The sequence below is a fragment of the Nyctibius grandis genome, chromosome 6 (genome assembly GCF_013368605.1).
Source record: "Nyctibius grandis isolate bNycGra1 chromosome 6, bNycGra1.pri, whole genome shotgun sequence".
Taxonomy (NCBI): Eukaryota; Metazoa; Chordata; class Aves; order Nyctibiiformes; family Nyctibiidae; genus Nyctibius; species Nyctibius grandis.
In genome coordinates, this window is record NC_090663.1 from 35,452,352 (window position 1) to 35,478,586 (window position 26,235).

General features: G+C 42.1%; 1 protein-coding gene across 1 annotated transcript; it reads left to right on the forward strand.

Moving 5' to 3' along the window:
- On the forward strand, positions 1-25,657 carry PDGFRL (platelet derived growth factor receptor like). The gene is made up of 6 exons (XM_068402685.1): positions 1-81; positions 9,701-9,995; positions 17,873-18,024; positions 19,490-19,783; positions 20,094-20,233; positions 24,617-25,657. Exons 1-6 carry the CDS (start codon positions 27-29, stop codon positions 24,803-24,805), a joined length of 1,125 nt encoding a protein of 374 aa, XP_068258786.1. The 5' UTR covers positions 1-26; the 3' UTR covers positions 24,806-25,657.
- The last annotated feature ends 578 nt before the right edge of the window (positions 25,658-26,235 follow it).

Consider the following 26,235-nt stretch of genomic DNA (forward strand, 5'->3'; position numbering starts at 1 on the left):
AGTCCAGCGTCCCGGCCGCTCCCGCCATGCGGCTCTGGGTGCTCCTCAGCCTGCTGCTGCTGCAGGAAACGCTGCCGCACGGTGAGCCGCGACCCCCGCTGCCCGCAGCCCTGCCGAGTCCCCCCACTTTGCGAGGCGCCTCGGGTTTCCTTACTGCCGGGCCGCCTCCCCCGCCCTCAGCGCGGCCGCCCCTGCCCCGCGAAGCCGGGTGCCTGAGGCCGTCCTCTCACTCCCCCGCTCCGTGACAGCCCCCGGGGCAGGGCCGGGAGCCATCTCGGGGCGGCGGTGGCGGGGCTCCCGTCCTGCTGCGCAGGGGTGGAGGGAAGGCGGGTTGCTCTCTCGGTTTGCGGCCAGCAAGCCGCCGAGGCTTTCCGCCGGAGAACGAAAATGTGGTTTAATCCCATCCCGGGGTTTTGGGGAGACGCTTTGGCGGCAACACCAGCTGCCCCCCGCAGCCGTTTCTCTTTAGAACGATGAAGTCCGCGCTTAAATCCCCGCGCCGCGGCCGGAGGAGGGTCAGTGCTGGACGTGGTGCTCGGGGATTAAAAAAAAAAAAATAACAGGTTTTGTGCACGGTTGTTCATTTGTAGATAGGACCAGACTTTACTCGTAACTCAATTTCAGGTTGTGATGAAGTCTTGGTGGGGGAAGAGGCAAGTTTTTGACTGGGAAGGGTCATTCATAGTCAATCCTTGACTTACGTAGACTTTAACTAAGCAAAAGAGAGGCTGTTTCCCTCTTGCAAAATGTGAATAAACTTACTAAAACTTCTTCAGAAGAAACAAAAAAACCCACCTCTTTATTTTTCGCTGCAGAAGGGCTTGGGGAGCAAGGCCTGTGTAGCCCGTGGAAGGGTTTGTAGAGCAATGGGAGGCAGGCTCTGAGGGGCACGGTGAAAGGCAAAGAGGCAGTTACCATAAGTGGCTCAGGAGGTCGTAAGGAAAAAATTCTTGTAAGAACATAAAAAAATTCTTCACCCTGACAGCTGTTAAGCACTGAAAGAAGGTGGCAGGGCAGGCTGTAGATTCTCCAGCCTTTGGGATAGTTGGAGCTCAACCAGACAAAGCTCTGAGCAACTGAACGGGGGTGGGAAGCAACTTCCAGAAGTCCTTTCCAGCCCAATTTTTCTTATGACTGCATGCAAAGGAATTGCACTTTGGACCAGTGTGGTGTGGGAGAGGATTTCTGCTGAAAGATGTGGTCTGTGGGTGTGCACTACCACATCAAAAAAAGTGTTTTCTATTTGTGGAATAGACAATCAAAACACAGAATGAGAAACAGTTCTAACTTGGGCAAAAGATTTCCCAGGCCTATGTTTCTCTTGGTTTGTCTAGCTTATACTGAGGTTTGACTGGGTGGTGCTTCACACTATATCATACAGAAGCTTAACTATGGGAGAAAGTAACCTGGCATATTTAATGACAGTTCCTTGTCTAAAGCTATAGGTACAAGTCCTAATGTAGATATTGTGATTTCAAAATAGCCTTCCTAATTTAGCTTATTTTAGCTTATTAACAGTGAAATATGTCCCTCCTCATTGTCCATACGAGTGTTGATGTGTCAACCTGTATTGTCTGTATGAGTGTTGGTTTGGATGATTGACTTTTCATTTGAAGTACCACAAATGTGGTACAGAGATGTGTCCAACCTGTTTTGTTATGTTAGTTGTGATCACAAAGACTGTTCCCTCTTAATCCTGGTAGTTAAGAATTATTCTTTACGGTAACTTCACACTTGATTTTTTTTGGTTTTTTTTCAAGGAAGAATTCATCAGTATTAATGAGAGTTGAAAGGTCTCTGGTGATGCCAAGATGTGCATGTGGATATAGGTGATATCTCAAGTCAAAACTGAATGCTTTTTAGCCTTATGTGACTAACATTGGTTTGGGGGGGGTTGTGTGTGTGTAACATCTGCAATAACAAGGGGCAGACAAACATTAAAGGATAGGATGAGACAAATACCATGAACCAGGAGCAAAAGTGCTGTGTGATGTATTCTGTGACGTATCAATGCATACGGGGAGGTTTAGATTGGATATTAGGAAAAAATTCTTCACCGAAAGGGTTGTGAAGCATTGGAACAGGCTGCCCAGGGAAGTGATGGAGTCGCCATCCCTGGAGGTATTTAAAAGGCATGTAGATGTGGTGCTTAGGGACAGGGTTTAGTGGTGGACTTGGCAGTGCTAGGTTAACGTTGGACTTGATGATCTTAAAGGTCTTTTCCAACCAAGCCGATTCTATGATTCTGTGATTCTATAGTCTCCTGCTTTGGCATGCTGAGTTAGTAGGGACCCTGAATGTGCTGTTGCAGAGGAAGTGAGTACAGTGCATCTTAGAACTGATGTTAGGAGCTGATAAGAGGTAGAAAGGAGAAATTTTCTCAATATTTTTCTACTAAGTCTTAATTTTATTATTTTTTTAATAAGAAAAGCTATTGCTAGATTAAAACAATGAGGGTTCTGCAAATAAATCTGGTGAGACAGTGAAGTATCCCAAAAGTGGCATATTCATGTACTTGCATAAATGGGCTAGTTGAGTTTGTTCCCTTCTCTGGGAAAGTCTTGCAGTCTGGGTAAGGAAATGGGGGAATCTGTGTGGTGGGTTCTTATGTTCTTGGAGCAGCATAATTTGAGATGAAAAAAATTAAAAATTAAGGGAGCTTTCGCAGGAACTTAGGGAAAAACAGAAGGTTTATGATCTTTGGAAAAAGGAGCAGGCAACTCAGGAAGAGTACAAGGATGTTGTTGGGTCATGTAGAAGAAAGGAGAAAGCTCAACTAGAACTCTGTCTAGCCACTACAGTAAAAGATAATAAAAAGTGTTTTTACAAATACATAAACAACAAAAGGAGATCAAGGGAATATCTCCATTCCTTATTGGATATGGGGGGGAACATTGTGACCAGGGATGAGGAAAAGGCTGAGGTGTTTAATACCTTTTTTTCCTCAGTCTTTCACAGTGAGACCAGTTATCCTCAGGGCGACTGCGCCCCTGAGCCAGTAGACAGGGATGTGGAGCAGAATGTACCCCCTGTAATTCAGGAGGAAGTAGTTAGTGACTTGCTGTGCCGCTTGGACGCTCACAGGTGTATGGGACCAGACGGTATCCACCCAAGGGTACCGAGGGAGCTGGCGGAAGAGCTTGCTAAGCCGCTCTTCATTATTTATTATCAGTCCTGGCTAACCGGGGAGGTCCCAGATGACTGGAGGCTGGCCAATGTGACGCCCGTCCACAAGAAGGGCCAGAAGGAGGATCCTGGGAACTACAGGCCTGTCAGCTTGACCTCGGTGCTTGGCAAGGTCATGGAACAGATCACCTTGGGTGCGATTACACAGCACATAGAGGACAACCAGGGGATCAGGCCCAGTCAGCATGGGTTTAGGAAAGGCAGGTCCTGCCTGACCAACCTGATCTCCTTTTATGACCAGGTGGGACTGGCTGGATGGCCGGGCCCAGAGAGTGGTGGTGAACGGTACCGCATCCAGTTGGTGTCTGGTCACTAGTGGTTTCCCCCAGGGCTCAGTACCGGGCCCAGTCCTGTTTAATATCTTTATTGATGATCTGGATGAGGGTATTGAGTGCACCCTCAGTAAATTTGTGGACGAAACTAAGTTGGGTGGGAGTGTTGATCTGCCTGAGGGTAGGAAGGCTCTGCAAAGGAATCTGGACAGGTTAGATGATAGATGGGCTGAGACCAATGGCATGAAATTCAACAAGGCCAAGTGCCAGGTCCTACCTTTGGCCACAACAACCCCATACAGCGCTACAGGCTGGGGGAAGAGTGGTTGGAAAGCGGCCCAGTGGAAAAGGACTGGGGGGTATTGGTGGACAGCAGGCTGAACATGAGCCAGCAGTGTGCCCAGGTGGCCAAGAAGGCCAACAGTATCCTGGCGTGTATCAGGAATAGTGTGGCCAGCAGGACTAGGGAAGTAATTGTTACCCTGTACTCAGCACTGGTGAGGCCACCCCTCGAGTACTGTGTCCAGTTCTGGGCCCCTCACTTCAAGAAAGACATTGAGGTGCTGGAGCGAGTCCAGAGGAGGGCAACAAAGCTGGTGAAGGGTCTATGGCACAAGTCTTATGAGGAGTGGCTGAGGGAACTGGGATTGTCTAGCCTGGAGAAAAGGAGGCTGAGGGGAGACCTTATTGCTCTCTACAACTACCTGAAGGGAGGTTGTAGTGAGGTGGGTGTCTGTCTCTTCTCCCAGGCAACTAGCAACAGGACTAGAGGACACAGCCTCAAGCTGCGCCAGGGGAGGTTCAGGTTGGACGTTAGGAAGAATTTCTTCTCAGAAAGGGTTATTAGACATTGGAATGGGCTGCCCAGGGAGGTGGTGGAGTCCCATCCCTGGAGGTGTTTCAGAAAAGACTGGATGTGGCACTTAGTGCCATGGTCTAGTTGACACAGTGGTATTAGGTCAAAGGTTGGAGGTCTCTTCCAACATAGTTGATTCTGTGATTTGATTGTGTGTCCTCTTTATCTTAGGTGATTGATAGACAACTGTACCAGTTAATTTAGTTATTGGGCATACAGATACTTGATTCAGTGACGAGAGAAGGCAGGATTGTGAGGTGCGGAAGTGGCGGCGTTGGTAGATACCTGGGCAGACTGAGAGGGAGTGTTGGAGAGGAGCGTACTCACAGCTTACTTGGAAACTCACCTCTTGGGGAGGTGCAGCAGAGAGGCAAAACTAGGTTTTCTGTGTAGGTAGATAAAAGCTCCTCTGATGGTGTTTCCTGAAATGCCCCTGCTGTCGCCTGCAGGGAAATACAAGGTCAGACAGACAAGAGTCTCACTGTGTAGCTGGGAGTGTGGTATAGGAAGAAAGTGTTCAGACTCACTGGGAACTACAGAAACATGGAACAGAGGGAGCTTGTGCGGAGAGGAAAAACTTCATCTGGAGAAAATCAAAACCAGGCTTCTGGCACTTAAAATTGAAAAGCTTTCATAGGGGAGCCTTTAACAGTTTCTTAAAGGCAGAGTGTCAGGTGTGGAAGAGCACATGGTTTGGGATGATGCATTTCCTCGGGGTGAGGTTGTAAGATCTGTGTGCCTTTGAACCAGTGTCAGGATTGAGGTTGGCAAAACGTGGTGGAAATGGTAAAGAGTAGGTTGAACAAATAGTCCTATTTCAATAGTGTTTGGAGCCAAAAAACAAGGGTGGCTGGACCAAAGCTTGTATGCTTCTACAGACAAATCTGGAAAGTACAACAGGGAACTGGAACAGCTGGTTTGAGATGGGAATGCTTATCCAAAAGGCTTATCAGGCCTGTCAGTGGGACCTTCTAATACTAGGGCACAAATTACAAAGGAAAGAAGGAATAGCTCAACCCAAGGGAGGAGTGGCAGTATGTGTTGAAGAAAGCTTTAGTGTTAAATCTGATTCCTGGTGGGTTTCGTCAGTAAAAGTCATCTGGACAGAAATACCAGCCCTGTGGAGAGCAACCAACCTGGTTACTGACCACGCAACGTGATGGAGGGAACAACCGCTCTGTTAAGGAAGATCAGAGGGGCAGCAAGAACTGGATAGAAGAGCAAAAGGAAGAATTATTTACCCTCGTGTAGGTTAGATCGCACACGTCAGGGTGTGACGCCGAGTGCAATTGTTTAGATGCCACAAATGATGACTTCTTAGAGCTGCTACTCGGAGAATCCCTGAGAAAAGCAGCAGTTCTTGACTTGATCTGGAGCAGTACTCAGGTAATTGGATTCAGATGTTGCTTTAGAACAGCTAGACTGTAGTTTTAATATTCTTGCAGGAATAATAAAAGCCAAAGAAACAACTGATGCATTTAATTTCGGAAGGGGGAATTACATAAGATGAGGAGGCTTTTTAACTCACATATGGGTTAAATATAAAAACCAGAATAAGGCAGACAAAAAGAGTTTGAGAAACAGCTTGCAAAAGGGATAAAACCAGATATAAATCCTTTTCTCCTTCTGATGTGCTGGGGTGGGGCAGGGAGAGAAGGCCGCAAAATTTGTAAGGCTGGTAGGAACGGGGGATAAGAAGGAACACCTACAGAAAGTAAAACTTAAATTAAAAACTTAATTATTTGTGTGCACCCATGTTCACTATGGATGTGCTTAGGGAGGTTTTAATGGAAAATGGTGACAAGCATATCAGAAACTTTGAGTGCAGTACCCTGCTGAGCACTGTAATAGCAGCCTCCGAGACACAATCTTTTTCTATGGGAAGAATCACTAGAGGAGGTCTCATTAATATGCCAAAAGAATGGGCCTTGAGAAAATCAAGAACATGAACAGTGTTTAAGTGCCATGATTTGATGATATCCACCTGGGACTTAAAAGAAATTTGAATCTGAAATCACTGAAGTCTTAGCTTGGGTGCATAACCTATCACATAACTACTCCTTTCCAGGGAAATGGAAATAAGCCAGTATTTTAAGATTTTTGAGGGAGGTACAGGCACAAAGCCCAATCTCTCTATTCTATAAATTGAACTCATGAATGAATAGGCATGAATTACAGAAGAGTCAGTATGGCTTTGTATGGCTGCCTTTTTTTTTTTCCCTTGAGACGTGCGTTATGTTTTGCAGACCTGCTGAAGTTCTCTGAATGACTTTATAAAGAGTGTGGCCATGGATGAGTTGGTTGATGTACGTGGATTCCCAAAAGCTTTTGATAAGCCGGTTGTTAAAGACTCCATGGGAACCAAGGTGCTATGAGACAAGGGAAGACCCCTCATGGAGTAATAACTAATAGAAAACAAAGAGTAGGAGTTAATCTTCATTTTTTGTGATATGGGCATAGAATTGTTTTTATCCAGTTGAATGTCATAGGTATCTTGTAAGGCATGTGCTTTTCAGCATATTTATAAATCTGCTAAAAGAAAAGAAAACTGTCAGTAAAGAGTTGAAGAAAGATCTTGCCATTTTGAAAGACTGGGCAGTGAAAATAGGACTGGAAATTTTCTGTTGGTAGGTGCAAAGTTACACAAATGATTCTGACTTCATATACACATTGATGGGTTTCTACTTAGGAATTTCTAACCAATAATTCCTGCTTAGGAAAGAGATCTTGGAGTTACACTTGATTATTCTAGAGAAAGTCAGCTCCTAATATTGCTTTCTTGAAAAGTAATGAGCTATTTAGACAGGAAAGAAGACATCACCACTATGTACAACTGTGATTTGACCATATCTTGAACCTGGTGTACAGTCTGCTTTTGTCTTCTTTCCATTACCCAAACATGATGTAATTGAACTGTTATAAGATGCGTATTCTTTACAAGCAACAATTAGAGTAGGACTTGTCAGTCCAGAAAGGATATGTTTGAAGGACACTTAAGATCTGTAAAAGTACAAGTGCCTCAGAGAAGGTTGTTGGAGAAACAATGGATATTTATTCACTTGATACAAAACCTAGGAGGCATCTAATATTTATGTATAATTTGTGTAATTTTGAAAATCGACCAGACAAATTAATGAAGGAAAAATCCACCAAGGACAATAAAACGATGGCAACTGTGGTTCACAGATCCGTTGAGCTAAAGGTTCTTCGAAGCTAGGAGACTAATATCAAAGGAGCAGAGATGGTTGCCCTGTTCACTCAGTGACATCTGACACTGAGTGGTGTCAGTGCAAAGATGTTGGCTAGGTAGGCATTAGGTCTGACCCACTGTAGCCTTTCTAATGTAATGCAGGGAAGAAGTGCTTCTGCACCAACTGTTTGCCCCTGTAATATATGCACCGTGTCACTCATTAGGGTAACGTGCTCTGAGAGACTAGAAAAACCCTACTTCATGGTCTTCCATGGGAGGCACCAACCACATCTCTGAAATTCTCCTTTGTTATCATAATTCCCCCAAGTCTGTCAGTTTTGCATGGCCAGTGGCATCACAGGTGTGAAGAAAAATTGGAAGAAGCATTAATATTTAACTCTTCCAGAAACTATAAAATGTTACTCTTTATCTTAAAATGTCATGATCTTTGGAAGGCATTTCTATTTGATCTCTTCACTTTGTGGCTCGTTTTAAGGTGGTGAGGCATCTTTGCAATCAACTTCACCAATGCTCATAATGTAGAACTGGGTAAAATATCTGTGTGGTGGGGGAGGGACGTACCTTAGTAATTGGACGTGTGCCTCTCAAAAAAATTGTTATGTAAGGGTCCAAACAAGTTCAAAATTTATTGGGCAAACTAAGACAGGTACAGCATTCCTGTCTTCCAGTTTATTTTCCAGTTGGCATGAGACCAGAAGGCAAATGCTCCATCACAGGCAGCCTTACTCTGCATGCTGAGGTCACGGAGTCACGGAATAGTTGAGGCTGGAAGAGACCTCTTGGGATCATCTAGTCCAGCTCCATGCTCAAGCAGGGCCACCTAGAGCAGGTTGCGTAGGACTGTGTCCAGGCGGGTTTTGAATATCTCCCATGGGTGGATACTCCACAACCTCTCTGGGCAACCTGTGCCAGGGCTCGGTCACCCTCACAGTAAAAAGCATTCTGTTATGTTCAGATTTAATTCCCTGTTTTTAAAATTTGTGCTCAGAAGGCTCTGTGCCATTTAAAAGAGACGTGGTGTACATCAGCCTGGACTTACAGTGGAAGGCTGAAGCAGTGCAAGATGTCCAGCCGGGGTATGAGGAGCGTCATGGGAGCCATCAGTGGCAGGAGTCTGGAAGTGCTGCTGTTCATACCGCAGCCAGTACCAGCTTTAATTCATGCTAACTCAGTATACAGCAGGGCTATTTTTAATTCCAGAGGGAGCTTGTTGATTGATTTGTGTGATAAAATACCCAATCATTTTCATGGAGGAATCCCATGTTCAATGTGAATTAGCTGTCAGGCACAGTTAGTGGAGTTTTTGGTGTCTGGGGACAGCAGTTTTAGGCTCATCTCACGAAAGATCTGTGCTTCCTGCTTTCAGTTAAAGTGGGAATATCTTGATTTTTTTTGTTGTTTTTTAATTCGAGACACCTCCATTTTCCTCTTCCTTTCCGTTTCCTTTGCTTTGTTTTCAGAGGCAGCTAGGCATCCCTGTTGTGTGTAGCAGTTAATGAAATCTCTTACTGTTTGCCTCTAAATAAGGTTCTCTTTTCATCTGGACTGTCAAAATAAATGGCTGTTACAGAGAAGTGATTAATTAAATACTATCTTCAAGTGACTTAAGTGCCATTTGTATTTTCACGGTGCTTACTGTAAAAGAAGAAAACTGTATCACTATCAGCGTTTTATAAATCGTCGTTAAGTTTGACACTTGCCAGTTTTTCTTCATATGTCTCTTACAGTAACATGGTGTGCGAAAAGGTTATGCAGAATTGATGGGTGTGTGACGTCCTTATGAAGACGGAGAACTTGTATAGCATTGCGTGCTGAATGGCAGTGACGTGAGGTAGAAATGACAAAAGTAGCTGGAGATAGAAATGCTGTATTTCTTTCCCGTTTGTAAAGTTCTCATACCTTACATATTTGTCTGTTGATGTAAACTGTAAGTATAGATTTTCCACATGTTGTTGAAAGCTCTCTTTTTTTCCTTTTTCCCCAGGAAAATGGGTCATGCCAGAGACTTCAAAAACTTATGGGAATTAACTCTTACTCATTTTTATGAATCCTTTATAGGAAGAACAAAACTTCAGTTATTCTCTGTGATAATAAGGAAGATTTTTTTTTTTTGCTAAAAGACTATATAACCTTTTCCTAATCAGTTACGTTGCCTTCTTTTCTTTATTTTACTAGTTATTGGACAGCCTGCAAAAAGTAAACGTCCAAAAGAACCTGGGGAAAACAAAATTAAGCTTGTTAATAAAAAACTAAAACCCAAAACCCCCAAAATGAAGGAGAGAGAATCTGCTGACTCCTCTTTGAAGTCCCAGTCCATACTGACACAGGTGATGGATAAAGGTCGTTTCCAGAAACTAGCTGCCACTTTAAGTCTGTCTGCAGGACAAAGCATAGAACTGCGATGTAAGGGGAGTAATGTTACTTGGAACTATCCTTCATACTTAGACACCTTTAAAGACTCCAGACTCAGGTAAGCTATTTTTTATTTTTCACTTTCCACACCGTTGGGGTGTTTTGTTTGTTTGTTTACATTTTTATAATCAAGATGTTCCACGTAGTGGTTTCTAATGTCAACAAAAAAGGGTGAGCATCTTTCAGTTGTCACCAGCTACTACCCTGTGATTTGCACTGTGGAATAGTCTTGTAGCATATGAACCGGATTGCTTTCAGATGAATCTGGTCCAGCAGGACACCAGTGTGCTCCAGCCACTAACAGGGAACCACATTAGAGCTAGTCCAAAGTAAAACTCTCAAAATGTGTGAGTGTGGATGTCAGGTACTCACTACCAACTCTGTTGCTCTACAGAGACCTGCTCCTGGTGGGCTGTACTGGTTCTGATGTAGCTACCACCTGAGACAGCGTAATTTCCTGAAGAGGCTCAAAGCCATATCTCTCAACTGGCAAAAAAATACACTAACCGCCATGCCAAGGAGCAAGTTAAAGTAGTGTTTACTTTTTCAGTCAAAGTTACCTTTGTGTGCAAAAGGGAATTGCAAGGTTTGTGGAGTGGCAGAGTTTAACACTGAGGATAGTCACCTTGTGTTTAGGAAGGCTTTTTCTTTCATATAGTGACATCGTAATGGAAACCACATAAATAGTTGTTAGAGCAGGAAAAGGAACCAAGGACTCTCTGCCCCACCAGGTGAGTGTCCTGTTGCTCTAAACATCTCCAAAAACCCATACATTTGTTTGCCTTCTCAGTTTTTGAGGATAATACAATAGCTAAATGTAGATTAAATGTAGCAATTTACTTCTGTATTTGAAAGAGGAGGGGCATTTAAGGAGCTTAAGGATGTCTTCCACAGGCTTTTTTTTGCTATGTTTGTTTTTGCTGTGTTTGTTTTCACTGGCTGTTTTATGGAGAAGTATGTGCCTATGAAAGACAAGTAGTGAGGAGACTGTGGAGCGTGATGAACGACGCCTTAAGAAAGAGCTGTGAGGAGCTTTTCTTTGATTATTAGATGAGAGAGGCACAGAGGTATGAGCAAAGGTATCAGCTCCTATTGTCCTTTTGTTCGTAAATTAAGTACAAGTGTGTATGCTCTTTGTAAATAACTGAGGTTATCTGAGTATCTGTGATGCATTTCACTTTATTTACAGGTATGGTGCTACCTTAAAATCACTCCCAGTTAATTAATTTTTCACATATGTTCTTCTCCTTTCCACTTCTCTTTTCAAAGAGGAGTGTTGAAGATTGGCAGTTATACACTGTTATCTCTAGCATATCCTTCTGAAATTCATGAGCCAGTTCTTCTCTGAGTGTTTATTTGCTTGTCCCCTGAGGGCTGAGTAGTTCAGGAACTACACTGGCTGAATAAACCTCTGTAGCTAGTGCAAGGCTTCTGTCATAGTAAGTTACAGCAGCAAGCCTATGTCTGCTGAGGGCTTATCGCAGCAGTATCTCTCAGAAGATCTTGTGGCCGGTTTAAACAACTGCTTTTTCTTTTGCAAGAAATAATGTTTTATCTGGATTTATTCCAGTAGGTGGCGTTTATTATGCTGAGGGCTTATCGCAGCAGTATCTCTCAGAAGATCTTGTGGCCGGTTTAAACAACTGCTTTTTCTTTTGCAAGAAATAATGTTTTATCTGGATTTATTCCAGTAGGTGGCGTTTATTAGCTGCGATACAGACCTGACGTTCCAGCAAGGCAAAGCTGTGCAGCACAGCATCGACAGGGAGCGTGTGTGTGGGGGGTGGTGGTTGTCGTTTTCAAGTGTGTCTTATGTTTTGTGCATTTGCAAATAGGTTGCTGGCATGATTTGGTCCAGTAGACCTCCAGGTCATGTTATCTGAGTATTAGCATCTGGCATTGAAGAAGGCAAGGCAAGTATTCACCATTTTTGGAGAGGAATCTGAATGCTTCTGCATTATTTATTTGTCTATTACTCTCTTGCAAAACTAAGTACTTTCCTAGTGATGCACGTGAGACAAAATACAAGAATTTAAGGTAGTTTGGGGAAAAAAAAAAAGAAACGCATTTCCTAATTGTGTAGTTTGGCATTTTGTAGTTTGGGATTCTGTTGCCTCAGCAATTTACGTTTCTGTTCTCACTCAAGTTCTCAGTATTTGTAATATTTTAACCATATAGCAAAAGTTAATAATATCACAAAAAATAAATGCTATAAAATATTTTGGCTGGGTGGATATAACTTGCCTAAGTATTTATTTTCTTTTAGAAGTATGTTAGGCTTATATTTAAGGGTCTATATTGAAACATGATGATCTTTGCTTTAGAAAAATTATTTTGAAATAAGTTATTGAAGCAGTAAGGCTGAGTTAGGCTGAATCAACAATTTTAAATGTAAGCAGAAGATCCTATAATTAACTAGAGAAACTGAAAATGTAGATTAGTAGCATGCTTCCAAGTCACAGAACAGTAATGACTTATGGAGACATTGACCACAGAATCTTGTGCAGTTATATTTTCCTCACATTTTTAGCATGACTTTGGTGATTATCTCAAGATCTTTGCTGTAGGGCTAATGGATGCATATGAAACAAAGTCTGCTTTATGGAATGTGAAATACAAAATTTATATTCCATGGTTTTAGAAAGCTTTGATTGAATTTAACTGGAAATATCGTAAAGAGAGCATGTTATTTAGTTAGCTCAGTTGGTAGTGTTTGTAAGTGAACTGGCAGCAGCAAAAGTTATTAACAATGTTATCATCTTTCAAGAGGAGCTTAGATCTTCCTCACAGCATACAAAAGACCATGTACCAAGCACCAACTACAACAGGTAAATTGTAAAATTTTACTAATATATTACACTCGCTATTTTAAAACAAAATGCTGACTATAGGGCAAAGGGGGGAAAATCAGAAAAAATATTAGCAAATAACCTACAGCAAAAATTGTTTAATCATCTAGATAGATACACATTCAGGATCTTCTAACATTTTTTGGGTGCTTAAAGACCAAGCATAAGGTAATCCCTTCATTACCAATTAGTGAGGTCTGGAGTGAAAGCCAAGCTAATTAACTGGGCTGGGCTTTTTTACCTTGGATTTCCAGGCTTATCTTGCTGGAGCTGCGGCACTGGTGCAAACCAGAGTTAGTGGCAGCAGCAGCGGGGAAGTGGTTGGGGTCTGAGGAGTAATGGAAGGTGAAGAAGGAGCGGGTTGCCGGGCCTGGAGGATAAATGCGGAGGAGGAGCAATGGCGATGTGGTCCATGCAATTGCTGGGGACCAGTGACTACCATTCTTTTGTTCATCCCTACAGCAACAGATGTTCAGGCATCCAGTTCCTCTTTTTTTTTTCTTTAAATGCTAGGAGGGATGTACAAATTCAGCTGGTCTGGAGGGATTTTAACAATAAACACGGTGTTTTACATCTCCTGGGAATTGCTAAGATCCTCTAACTCTTAGCTGCTACAAGAGGAGGCTTTAAGGACCCTGGCATCTAACAGAATTGCAATTATGGAAGGCAGAAGAGACCCTAAGGTTCAGGGCAGTCAGGGCATTTGTAGCTCAGTTGGTTGGAGCGTTTGTTAACAGCAGAGGTCCAGGGCAGGAGCTGATGCTGAAGATGCATGCTCACTGCATTCTGTTTCTTGTCCGTAGTTCTGGAAGAAAAGGGTATTTTGGTTTGCAACTAGTTAAAGTTAGTTAGCATCTACATAATGTATTTCCTATGGGTGGTTGCAAAAAAAGTAAGGATAAAAGCCAGATGTTGTCTCCATGCTGTGCTTGTCACATTTTTAACTCACCCATATAGTAATACTTTTCTAAGAAGGATGAAATTATAATTAGAAAAGCCATTTCTGTAGTAGAAGTGGCTATGCTTTCTTTGAGTTTGTCTTTGTAGGTATACTTTATGACCTGGTAAATAAAATAAAATTGCTTGCTGTACTAGAGAGTGTTAGGTTTTAATAGGTCTGCAGCTGTTAACATATGCTAAAATTGTCATATGGAGGGAGGGAAAGACACTGAGTGAAAGGAGGAGGAGGAGGACTCTCTGGCTGTTTCTTGTTGAGCCAGAGGAGAAATCCTTTCTTTCCACTATTCTAACTGGAGTAAATAACAGTGCACACTGAAATGATTTATTTAGCTTTAGAGACTGTAGCATGCAATGCAACTCTGGGGAGAAAGCTGGAATCACGCAAACTTGGCTCCCGAGTTAAGGACACACACCAGCTTGCTTCAGACTAGCTTGTTATCTGTAACGCTCTCTTGCCTTGTGCAGCATAAACACACCCTGCAGATAACTTTTTGTCTGAAAATTTTGTGTACTGGCTGAACTGGCCAAAAATCTTAGTGGTGTTAACAGTCAATGGTAACTTGTGCACCTCCAGAACAGAAGGGCTGGAATGTTGTTTTTTAAGACTGCATAACAAATTAATGACTGTAGCTCACCCAGAAGCTGGATCTACAGTGGATGAGAAGGATCAAAAACTGAGAGGGATGAAAATAAAATAAGGGCAAGCACATTTTCTCTTTCTTATGCTTCGTAGCAAAAAGCTGCTCTAGATGAAGGCAGTCTAACTTCACATAGCTTCTGCTCTGCCTGACTCGGAGCATGGGTCTCTCGCTTGCCAAAGACCAGCTGTATTTATCACAGAACTTCATCTGATAAATAAACGCACGTGAAATGAAACTGGTCCAGTGGAAGAAGCTGGGGCAAAGAGCTGGACGTGCATCACAAGCACGTTGGGGTGTGTGTGTGGGTGTATGGACAGGAGCACTCTTACAAGGATTGAGGAAACTGTGTGTTGTAGAGGGCAAAATCAGACTGCTTTCAGTGAATGCAGGCTCCTGCTCGCTTGGTGTGATGTTGGTTGTGCTCATGTGTATAACTGAATTTCATTTTGTTCCATGTGCTCTGAAGTCTGAAAGCTAGGGATTTTTTCCTGTGTCAAACAGCAAGGTGTTACGTTCCTCTCCTAGTGAGCTTGTATTTGATATAAGCTCTCTTTTGTCAGTATGAATGCAGCTGCTTGAGAGCAGTTCGCTAGATGCTCTTTGAATGATACTATGATGTACACTGCCTGTTTTCTTTTTTTATCTTTCTTTTTAGCTTCTAAACTTGGCATAGTTTTTCTGGCAAAGATCTTTTGAACTTCAAATAACTAAAGCTTTATAAGATGAATGTATGGAATGAGATTTTGGAGTAGTTTTCTAGTTTCTTTAAACAGTCTTTAAATGTTTGTATATGGTTGGACTTGATCTTAAAGGTCCTTTCCAACCAAAAACAATTCTATGACTCTATATACAACATTTTTACTTTGTGATATGTAGAGCAAGCAAAGTTCTGGCTTTTGAGTCAGATTTCCCAGCATCTAAAATACTAAGGAAATAAAAGTTACCCTGGAAATACCAGTCAGCTGCAGGATTTACCATTTATAATTTAATTTAGATGTCCTGTTTTGTCTGCTTAATATGGTCATGTCACAAGTTGCAACACTTCCACTCTCAGTTGCCAGGTTTTGTTAGTGCATGTTTGTGGATGACTACCTCGGTAGGCTGTTTCCATTGATTACTGGATAGCTTGTTCTCAGTTAAGCAGAACACACTGTACAATAATTAATTAACTGTGACCTTATTTTTCTGTCTGTTGGGATTTTGAGCTATAGTTCAGTGTCTGCATTGACGGTTGGAGGCAAAAATGTTCTGGCATAATGGCTTCTCTGTAATGTTGACATTTAGTACTGGATACTTGCAAAACGTTTTATGCTGATGTAGTCATGTAGCTATGAGATGTGAACTGTGAAACTAAATAATAACAGTACAGTCTAGAACATGTTTTGGATTTCTCTTTTCTTCCTGTTGGGTGTGATACACCACAGGATCTCTTGCACGAATAGGAATCTATCAAAGCTTATCCAAAACCTGAAGATAATTTATAATGTAAGGTAGTGTATGTATTAAAAATGAAAATGCTACTACTCCATAATGACATGGTTCCAAAAAGTGGAATTGGATGAGGTCGTGTAGGAGAAATGCATTAGGAGGTAGGAAATATGGTTTGCCTCTTTCCTTAGGCAGGCTTCAAAACTGCCTCGTGGTGGGTGAGTGTACTCATGGTGTCTGAGGACTTTAATGGGAAAGGTAATGCTCAGTTAGCCCTGTTTGGGTTGTGTATTTGGTGTGGTTTTAATTTCTAAGCTACTAGCCTTGGCTGGAGGCTGAATGTTGGATTACATGAACCGTTGCTCATGATTGCTGGTAGTAGTGCAGACTGCTAGCAGAACACCTAGGGAGTCAGAAATTTCGGGAAGTGCATGTAGCTAGAAGTAGTGGCCTCTCTGCTTAAGCAGTTATTCTGCCTGCAGTGGAGACATAAGCAAAACAGAGCATTGAGAGCATACAGTACAGTCAGGCCTGTCTGTAGTACCGCTGTTACACAGTGACAAGGTGTTTTAGAGGATAAGAATTTCTTCAAAGCATGCTAATCCCAGAAATAAATGATTCAGTCAGGCGCCTGCCTTACAGAAGATAACTGCCACACTAATAAGAAGAAATAGGAGGATAATAAATATTCAGAGAACCCACAGTTGAATAAGAGCATGGGAACTGTTCAGACTTCACGCAAGCTGCGTATTTGTCCAGACCCTGTTTGAAACACTGGAAAGGAGTTTGGTATCAAATGCCTAAAACTGGAAAAATCTCTTCTGACTCAGAAGAGAAATGACCTTGTAATTCAATGTCTTGCAAAGGAAAACAGGAAACCGTCGTGTTCTGGATGTGCCACCATGTAAAGGCAGGTGGTTGAAAATAACATTTTTAAGGGTCAGAGCAGCAGTGGAGTGCATCAGTACCGCCACATGGCTGTCCTGACGGGGTTCCCCGAGGACTGGTACTGTTGGACCGTTAGTTTTGCGATCCGTCAAAAGGCAACACAGCAGATTGCCAACTATAACACCATCTGTCTGAAAGAAAGAGCCAGGAAAGCAAACCTTAAAATAAAAAAAGAACAAGATGAGATTGTAGCTGCTGAATTTCATAGATAGGACCTTTCACCCTTAGAAACATTGTCAGTATCTACATATATATCTACGTATTTATAAATATTTGCACATTTACAAATGTCAACCCACTGAGAGATGTATCTGGGTAATTCAGGAGAAGGAGAAAAAAGCAAATAAAGTCTGAAATAATCACACAGGCTGAATTTTGTGTAGTTGTGTGATGACACTGCCAGTACACCTCCAGCAGTTCTCAGGGTCATGCTCTGAAATAGCTGAGGGGTGATGAGGAAACTCCAGTGAGAGGATGCCAGTGAGGTTACTTATGGCGGAGGAGTAGGCAATGTAAAATGACTTACTTGCAGAACAAACCCAGGGTGAGATAGAAGCTCTTTATGATGGTGTTTGCAAGTGGAAACTTGGGCCGATATGTTAAAGATGGGAAAGTGTTCACTCTGAAGGCAGGCATAAATCATCAAACAAACTTATTAAAGTACCTGCTACTTACTACTCCTGAATTATCTTTGTTATATACTATTGAAGTGGTGCTACAGTTAATACTATCAAAAAAGGACTGAGATGCATGCAGGTTGACTTGGAGCATGAAAATACGGGATATACATGGACAAACTGAGACAAAACATAGATGAACACATTGTCTACAGCAGTCACAGCCCAGTTTCAGAATGGGGACTGAAAAGAATCCAAGAATGAATGGTACAAGACAAAAGCTTGGAAGCACTTGTGTGTAGTTGAAATCGATAAAACTACTCATGTAAGCAGGTCTTTGCTGGAGCAAAAGGGGTAGTTGCAGCATAGCTCTGAAAGTGAAAGGTGGGTCAGTTGTAGAGCAGGAATAAAAAAAAGTACAAATGAGCTGACAGAAATGTACCAGGAAATACATCTGTGCTTGTCTGTGCCTTTTGTTTTTCTTCTCCCCAGTATAAAGCAGCTTGACAAGTACAGTCAGCTGATCCTCTCAAACTCCACTGCAGCAGACACAGGTGAATATAGCTGCTGGCTTCAGCTGTGCAATGGTAACAAATGCAGGAAGGATGAGACTAAAACAGGTTCAACATACATCTTTTTCACAGGTAATTAACTCACAGGGGGATTATTAGTGGTAATATATTTGCTACTAAGGAATAAAGCTACATCAGCGATTTCACTGTCAAGATTTTTCTTTTACAGTTTTCATCTTTTTAAGTGGATGTTAAGGAAGACAGTGCTGGTGAGCAGAAAATGACTTGCTTAGTGTGATTTATGAGTCCATTTTCCCTATGGATTATGCTACATGTGTACCCAAAATAATGCATAATGCAATGGAAAGCAAATACCTCTGAAAATACTAACACACGTTCTGAGGATCTTCTACAAAATGAACAAAAAAATGGTTTTTTTTTTTTTTGAAAATATGTCAGGATAAAGAAGATAAATCTGTGCAGAAGATTCATTTGGTCATGGCATTCAGATGACCATGTGGACTCTTCCCCCTCTCCCAAGCTTCCAGTTACCTGCACTAACTTAAAAATCTTGACCTCATTGATCTTGGGAAGGCCAGAGTTTCTCCCAGGAGTCTATAAGGGATGTTGAGAGGCAAAACACTCTTAAGCACGTGTGTTCTCTCCCACAGAGCCCGAGGTTGACTGTAGCCCTAACACTGCATGGACAGGCTCATAGTAGGTAACTGTGCACAGTTTACTGCTACTTGGTACAACAGAGCTGAAATCAAATGGTTAATTTGTTCTTCTCATGGAAAATATTCTGAATGGTAAAACAGCCTTTGCTGCCTGATTAGAGCTAAAGCATTCTTGGCTAGCAAATATTTTCATTACCAAATGCCAAGATAAGATTGTTTGCGATATGTTTTGGAGCTAAATTAGACCAGAGACTGTGCAGAAGCCATTTATATCAGAAGTGCTTAATGTTCTGAGGATACATTCCTTTAAAAAGGCTGGAATAAACTTTTCAGTCAAGTTATGTAAGTGCTCGTGCTAGAAAGAGGAATTTCAGCTTTATATTTCTAAGCAGCATGCCAAATATGGAAATGCTCTTTAACTGTCATTCTAAAAGCACTAAATATTTCGGCTACTTAGAGCAGAAAATCAAACATTTTGCCTAAAATCATATGTATAAAAAGGCTGTGGCTCCAAAGAATCTATCTTTCTAGTAGTGCTTATCTTACCAGTGGTGGCGGGTTTTTCATGTGTGTTACCCTTTAAAAGTGAGTGACTGAACAGAATTAGATCCAGATGAGTATTTGGAAACTTATTAAAAAGGAATTCTAAAGAGTTTCTTAAGATTAAAAAAATCTTATTACAGTGAAGAATACTTTGTTTTTCTTTTTGATTTAATGTTTTTAATGCAAGCTATGTAAATACATACTCACAGGTTAGAAAAGTTTTTTTTTTCTTTCGTGTGTGCGTATTTAAAGCAAAAAGCTTTGGGTTAATTCTTAATGTTGCTCATAGCTATTTTCTCTTGTCATATGCACTTTCTCTACTTTCCGTTAAACCAACATGTAAGTATTATTCTAACCATATCAATTCTTCTGCACAGATAAAGAGGAACTTTTTGTACCTACTCCGAGTTATTTTGAGATTGTCTACCTGAACCCAGATAAACCTGCAGTCATCCCATGCCGTGTTACTACTCCTTCAGCAAAAGTAACTCTACACAGGGAATTTCCAGCAGAAGAAATTGAAACAGATGGAACTGATATTATTTATGATGTGAAGAAGGGTTTTGTCTACCAGCACCCTACTTCCGATCATAAAGGTATTGTCTACTGCAAAGCAGAGTCACAAGGAGCACCTCAGATTTCCATCAAGTATCATCTACTGTATGTGGAAGGTAAGGTGCAATTTCTGTATGCTTACACCGACTCTTGTTTCTTCTGCTGACATCGTTTAGAAAACAATTTAAAAAAAGGTAAAATAAGTAATGTAATCATAGAGTTTTAAAATCTTGATCAAAAGTATATGTGATAAAACTTCGTAGGTTTAAATTCCAGCAATTTCCCAGTGTCGTGGGGGAAGTTGCAGGTATACATCACTTACCTGTTGCATTAAGCAAACTGAGGCAAAAATTGACTCTTAAGCTTTACCAGTGTATTTAACTTCCAAAACGAATTTTCTGCTTCCAAACACTGTCTTTCTATCAGTTCCCAAGGGCCCGCCCTCAACCACGATTGCAGCGTCATCCAATAGAGCAGAAGTCAGTGACAGCGTTCATGTAATCTGCACAGTCCTTGGGGAGCCAGATGTAGATGTGAACTTCAGGTGGCAGTACCCAGGGCAAGAGGTAAGAGATATATGCTCTGGCTGAAATGGTTTGTTCTTCATAAAGGCAATGCTTTGAATACCAGTCAGTGTCTAGATTTGGATTAAAGATTCTTTCAGATTGTGGTGTCTGCCTCTTGCTAGCTCAGGCGTGCTGGCAGGAGGAGGCAGCACATCCCTTTTGAACTTAAGCCGATCTTTCCCTGAGAGCCTAGAGAAGTAACACAGGGATGAAGCTGGAGAGCTGTACCCATGTGAGCAAAAATCAAGCTCAGCAAAGCTCACTCCTCCCTCAGGTTTCCATTCCAGAGACACTTGGCCTCTGGCAGCGTTTACAAAGAAACGCCTCAGACAGGGTCAAAGCCACCCAGCGTCAGGAAGCTGTTCTAGGACAAGCCACAAAGCCTCACTGATGCTTCTGTGTTTGATATCCCTTCCATCTCCATGGTTTGGGCACAGGAATTGCTGAAGCACAGAATCTTTAAGCTTAATTGTTGCCCATATCCAGAAGCACAGAAATCTGCTTCTGCCCAGCCTCGTCTGAAAGAATCCACTGGAAACATCCAGTGAATCTTAGAACTTTGTTGGTCCTTTTTCTTGCACAAAATAAGGTGTATCTGACTAGCATCATTGGTGGTCCCCTCTCTTCTGCCTTTACTCACCCCGACCAGTTACAGTAGGGACTTGTTTCATGACCAGCCTCATCTCTACTGCTGTTTATCCTAAGCAGGCTAGGAGCAAAGGAAGGACTGCTGGAAGATGGAACCCTTCACCAGAGAAAAGGGATCCTCTAGGACCTGAGGGGTTGCATTGTATTCCATTTGCCAGCCCTCCTGGTGCTGGGTTGTCAAAGGACGATGCAGCGCTTGCTAATAAGGTACTTGTATCAGCACTGGTCTCCCTGAGCCAGCATAGAATTAAGTAATTTAAGGACAGAGGTAATTGCTTAAGTGAGTGACTGGAGTTCAGTGCTTACTAGGCCTGAGAAAATTCAACTCCGAAGCCCCAGAAGTTTGCTGTAGCCATTAAGATAGGGACTGCAGCACCCTGTTTGTCACAGAAAGCTGCGTGCCTTTTCAGGGGAAAAAACAGTGAGAGAGCAAGTGAGCACGAAAGGGATTTGAACTGCTGGTGAGGGCACTGGGCATGCAGAACGAGGTTTCTAGTCCTTGCTTAGATGTTAGTTCGTTCTTTTACTTCCCCCTCTCCCCTCCACCTCTTTTTTTTTTTTCTCTGCTGCTTGTCACAGGTTTTCCTGCTGAGACTATTGAAGTCTGAGAGTTTGTGAGCAATTACCAACTTCCCCTCCCTGCCCTGTCCTGGCTGTTAAACGAGGGCAGCCTCAACTGCATTAGGTGAGGGCTTTAGTACTAAATTAGGCTTTAGTATGAATTAGGCGATCTGAAGAGTAACTACTGGATGGAGCACGGGAAGAGTTTGGCAGAATTCCTGTTTCTGGTGTCCATTTGAAGTTAGGCAGGAAAGGGGCAGATGTCTAAACAAGCAGAGAAACTTGCAGCTGTCGGTGAAGTAAAAAGTAAGTTCTCTAGGGACAACTGAAGTGCCTCCAAGTTCGGGAAGCTGCAGAGCAATAGTGTTTTTTGAGTTAAATGCCCAATGTCTTCCTCTGAATTTAGCTCTTAGAATTTGAGATGCATCAACAAATGGCAGTGTCTGTGTCCTTCAAGGTGGGGCTTTAACTCCGACAGTCTTATAACAATTCACTCTCTTGAGTGGGGAAGAGAAGAAATGCCCCTGCTGATCACATTAGCTTTGTTGATTGATTGATACAGTTTTCAGGGGGTTTTTTGCGTGTGTGTGTGTGTTTGGTGGTTTTTTTTAGCTTCCCTTGATATCTGTTTATTGGACTGTAGTATGTCTTCTGTAACTAACTGTAATTACTAAGAACAAACAATTAAATTCTAGATTCAACCTGGCCTTCCAAAACTCTGTATCTTATTAGGGTCTACCCCTTGCTGCCTTTATATCTTTCACAGCTGAATGGTTGCCCAGGCCTGGTTGCTAGCTGTTCTTGGCCCAGCTGCTTCCAGTGGTCTTGCAGCAACCGATGCAGTACTGCCATGTGCACTACAGTTTTGCCTCTCTAGCATTGACTATAAGCAGCTAAACACGCAAATTGTCTCGTTTGCTGTGGTACTGCGGCTGCAGTGCAGGGCATGTGCCCTATCAGCAGGGGACTACACCCTCTTACTGCACCCACCTACGGGGGCTGAGAGCCTGTGGCCTGCATCTGCCTGGGAAAGGGCTGATGTGCTTATCCACTGGAGTAAACAGTCTCAGCTCCAGCTGTGCCTGGGGGTAGGGAGGGAAGAGTTGTGTTTGGGTTTCTGCCCCAACAAAATGATGACGTAAATGTCGGAGCAGAAGCACTGTAGCTTGTTGGAGACTTAAGAGTTATTAAGGAAGTATTCTCATACTGCAAAGGAAAAAGGTGGGGGTGGAGGGAGAAGACAGAGCATCATCAGTGATGCTGGTCAGATACACCTTCTTTTGTGCAATTAAAAAGGGCTAACAAAGTTCTAAGAGTCACTGGATGTTTCCATTCATTGCTGCTGCTTTCAGTGCTGGGAGCTCAGTGATTGTTTTTCTTCCCCGCCCAGCACCTGGGCTGTCACCTACCACTTGATCTCTGAGCAGAGGCAGCACTTTAATCCCTGCTTGCTCCTAGGTACGTTGCATTGGAGACCCCCATCACATCTCTGCAGTCACTAACCTCTCCCTCTTGCTGTTTTTCACTCAGTTGTGGTTTGTTTTTTTTTTTTTCCCTTGCCACTCCCCATCACTTGCATTTGCTCATTCACCTGCTGTGACTGCAGACTGGTGCATACTGATCCACTCCTTAATATGATTCCCTTAAACTAGCTTCAAAGCAGAAGGCAAGTAGTTTGAGAAAAACTGGGCTAGCAGGAGCCTAACCAGGCAAATAGCATCTGCCTTACATGGCCTTTACCTTCCCTGTCAGGGTCAGGGAAGTTCCACTTGCTATATTTAAGAACAAACTTAGGCTTGAATTAAGTGTGTGGTAGTACTCGATTGTCCGTAGCACTTGATTTTCAGGGTGGGAACAGGAGGTAGTGCTCTGCTAGGTGGCTTGATTCCTTCTAAAGGTTTAAAAATTTCTAGATGAGATGACTACCAGTTTTTCAAAGAAGTTCTTGCTAGCTGTAAATACCTGTCACTTCCTAGGCACTGTCTGACTGTGCTGTGAGTCATCCCTGAGCTTCAAGAAGACTGGCAGCTTATTCTGTACTGGTCATTTTGCAAGTGCGGGATTGGGGCTTTGGCTCTAGATAAGTGTCTAACTTACCCTTTTGCTACTATTAGCTTAAGCCTTGTAGCATTCATACTGGTAAATGGCTAATCTGTCCATTTCATGAAGCAAGAGGAGATGGTTTCCAAGCAGAAACCTCTCTAACTGTTTGAATCCAGGTTATTGGTATAGCAGAAGCCAACACGATTAAAGCTGCTGACTAGTGTGATGGCTTTTGGAAGGAAGGAGACTGCCTTAGTCTATTTTTGGGCCAGTTTCTCTTAGCCAGTCCTTCGCAAACTTCTGAGGTGCCAGGGAGTGTGACCTGATAAACAGTCCTTCAGAGAATTCTCTTAAAGAAGAGGGGGGGGGGGGGGGGGGGGGGGGGGGGGAAAAAAAGAGCCTGTTACAAATATAACAACAAAATCTAAAAAGCAGCCTCTAAGCATCCTTGTTTGTATTTTTGGCTTTGAAGTTACATACACAGTTTGGAAAGCATAATGTGAGGATTAATTTAGAAGCATTTATGAATAGTTACTGTTTGCTTGTGTGTTATCTAATACAGTGTTTCTGAAACTAGAGGATGAGGAATTAGTTTGCAACACACGATTTGAGGCTATTCTCTGTGCTAAAAGAACTAGCTAAAGCTTGGTCAGCTGACTCCTGCCACTGCAGCCTTCCTTTTCGAGACATGCTGAAAGTCTGAAAATAAGCTCACACATCTATCCTGACATCTCCCCCCAAGAGACCTCGCCTATTTGATGAAGTACCCAAATGGAACCTTAGTAAGTGGCCCACAGCTGCAGCATGGTTCATTCATGTACGCCAGGCAGAGCCTTGGCAGCCTGTCACTAATCTAAACATACACAGTACCTGCTCTTACAGTGGAAGAGCCCTTGTATTATCCTTATTAGCATAACTGATTGGTATGTCCATAGTTAATGCAGGTATGTTGCTGCAACTGCCAGACACCTTCAATTTCCTCACTTAAGGCTGACTTCTGGATACAGGCTCCTACTAGCTGACCTCTTGCTTCAGGGTTTGATAGGGCAGTGTCACTACATACACTTTGCAGAATCACGTATTTTCTTATGTGGGTGGTTGGTGTGGTTTTTTTTTTTTTCTTTTAAACAGTCTGAGAGGCCTGTGATTATCCAAAACTTCTGGAGATTGATAGACAGAGGAACTGGACATACCACAAGAATCTCAAAGAGCGTTCTTCTTGTTGAGGATTTTGAAGCCAGAGATGCTGGAAACTACATTTGTATAGCTCAGAACCTACAAGGAGAAACAACAGTAGCTACTAAAGTTGAACTGAATTGATAGGAAAGGCTTCTGGACATAGAACGAACTGTATGTTATTTGACATTATAGCCATTTATTTTCTTTATTGATGTTTAAATGAAGTTTTCTCTCTCACTGTCTCTCTTCATATGCTAATGCATTCCATATTCACTAGCTTGACAGGGCAAAACAGGGCTCCCTAGGCCCAGCAGTAGTCAGTTGTGAGTCAGTAAAACTACTATGAAGTATTAAAGTTTAAGCCTGAACATGCATAGGGCTTATAATATTTAGGAATAGGTGCTCATGGGTTTTCCTTTGCATATGGTCTGTTTCCTCGAACTCTTTCATAAGGTTAACCCGCCGAATGGTGAGGACAGAGAGGATATTAAATATCCTCAAAAATCCACCAAGCAGGTGTATCTATATTTCTGGTGCTGTGCAATTTTAAGTTTAGAGTACTGTACATGTTTAAAACAAAACAAAAAACCCCCACCTTGTTACAGAATTAGCCAATAGCAAATGTTTATTTTGCAAGATTAAATTTCTGAACATTATGAAAACATAAATGTGAGTTGCATATATGTATCTCTGTGTGTGTGTTCATTTCATATATGTATAAAGACAGAAACACACAAATAAAACTCTCACTCCTGGGTAAGATTACTATTAAATATATATTAAGGTGCTAGAGGGTATCTCCAGAGACTTGTAAGTGGTTGGGTATGTTGGGTTTTCCTTATGTTGTTGCATTCTTACAACTTATAATATGTAGCTTACTTAGAGTTCACTCCTTACTAGATGTATGGTGTTATGTTTACCAAATTATGTAGCAAATGATGTTTGCTAAAGGTAAAACTTGCATTTATTTATATAGTATCATTTACAGAAGAAAAGAACCCAAATGTAACATTAGAATAATGTTCGCTTATACAGCAGAATGTCTTCTCAGGTTAATAACAAGTTCAACTCGATTGCGTTAATTTACTTAGGAGAAAAGGAAAGATGTTTCATTTACACAGAACTATATCTGGAAGAATAACCAACTGCTTCTCTCCCCCTGGGTTTAGTTACCAATACAAGGAAAGAGACTTTCCAGAGAAAAGGTAAGAACTTGATAACAACGCTGTTGGACATTTTGGCAATGTGTTTTCTTCCTAGGCTCGAGCACAGAATCAATGTAAGCTAAACTTCAATACAGATCTACTCAGTAGTATAACTGTGTGACAAAAAAAGTCTTAATGCAAGCCATGTTATTTACAAAGCATATGAAAAACAGCTGCTTCTGAGCATACAAGGAACCAAACCAGGAACCGGTCCCTTGATTGCACTTGCCTAGAATTCTTAAAGCTTTCTTCTGGTGAAGGCTTGACGTAAGCCCTTTGCCCAAGAGAATTCAAACCTTTAAGCAGATGTGTACAGTACTGTTTTGAGTAGTGATATCTAGTAAGTACTAAAGTGAAAATGGCAGC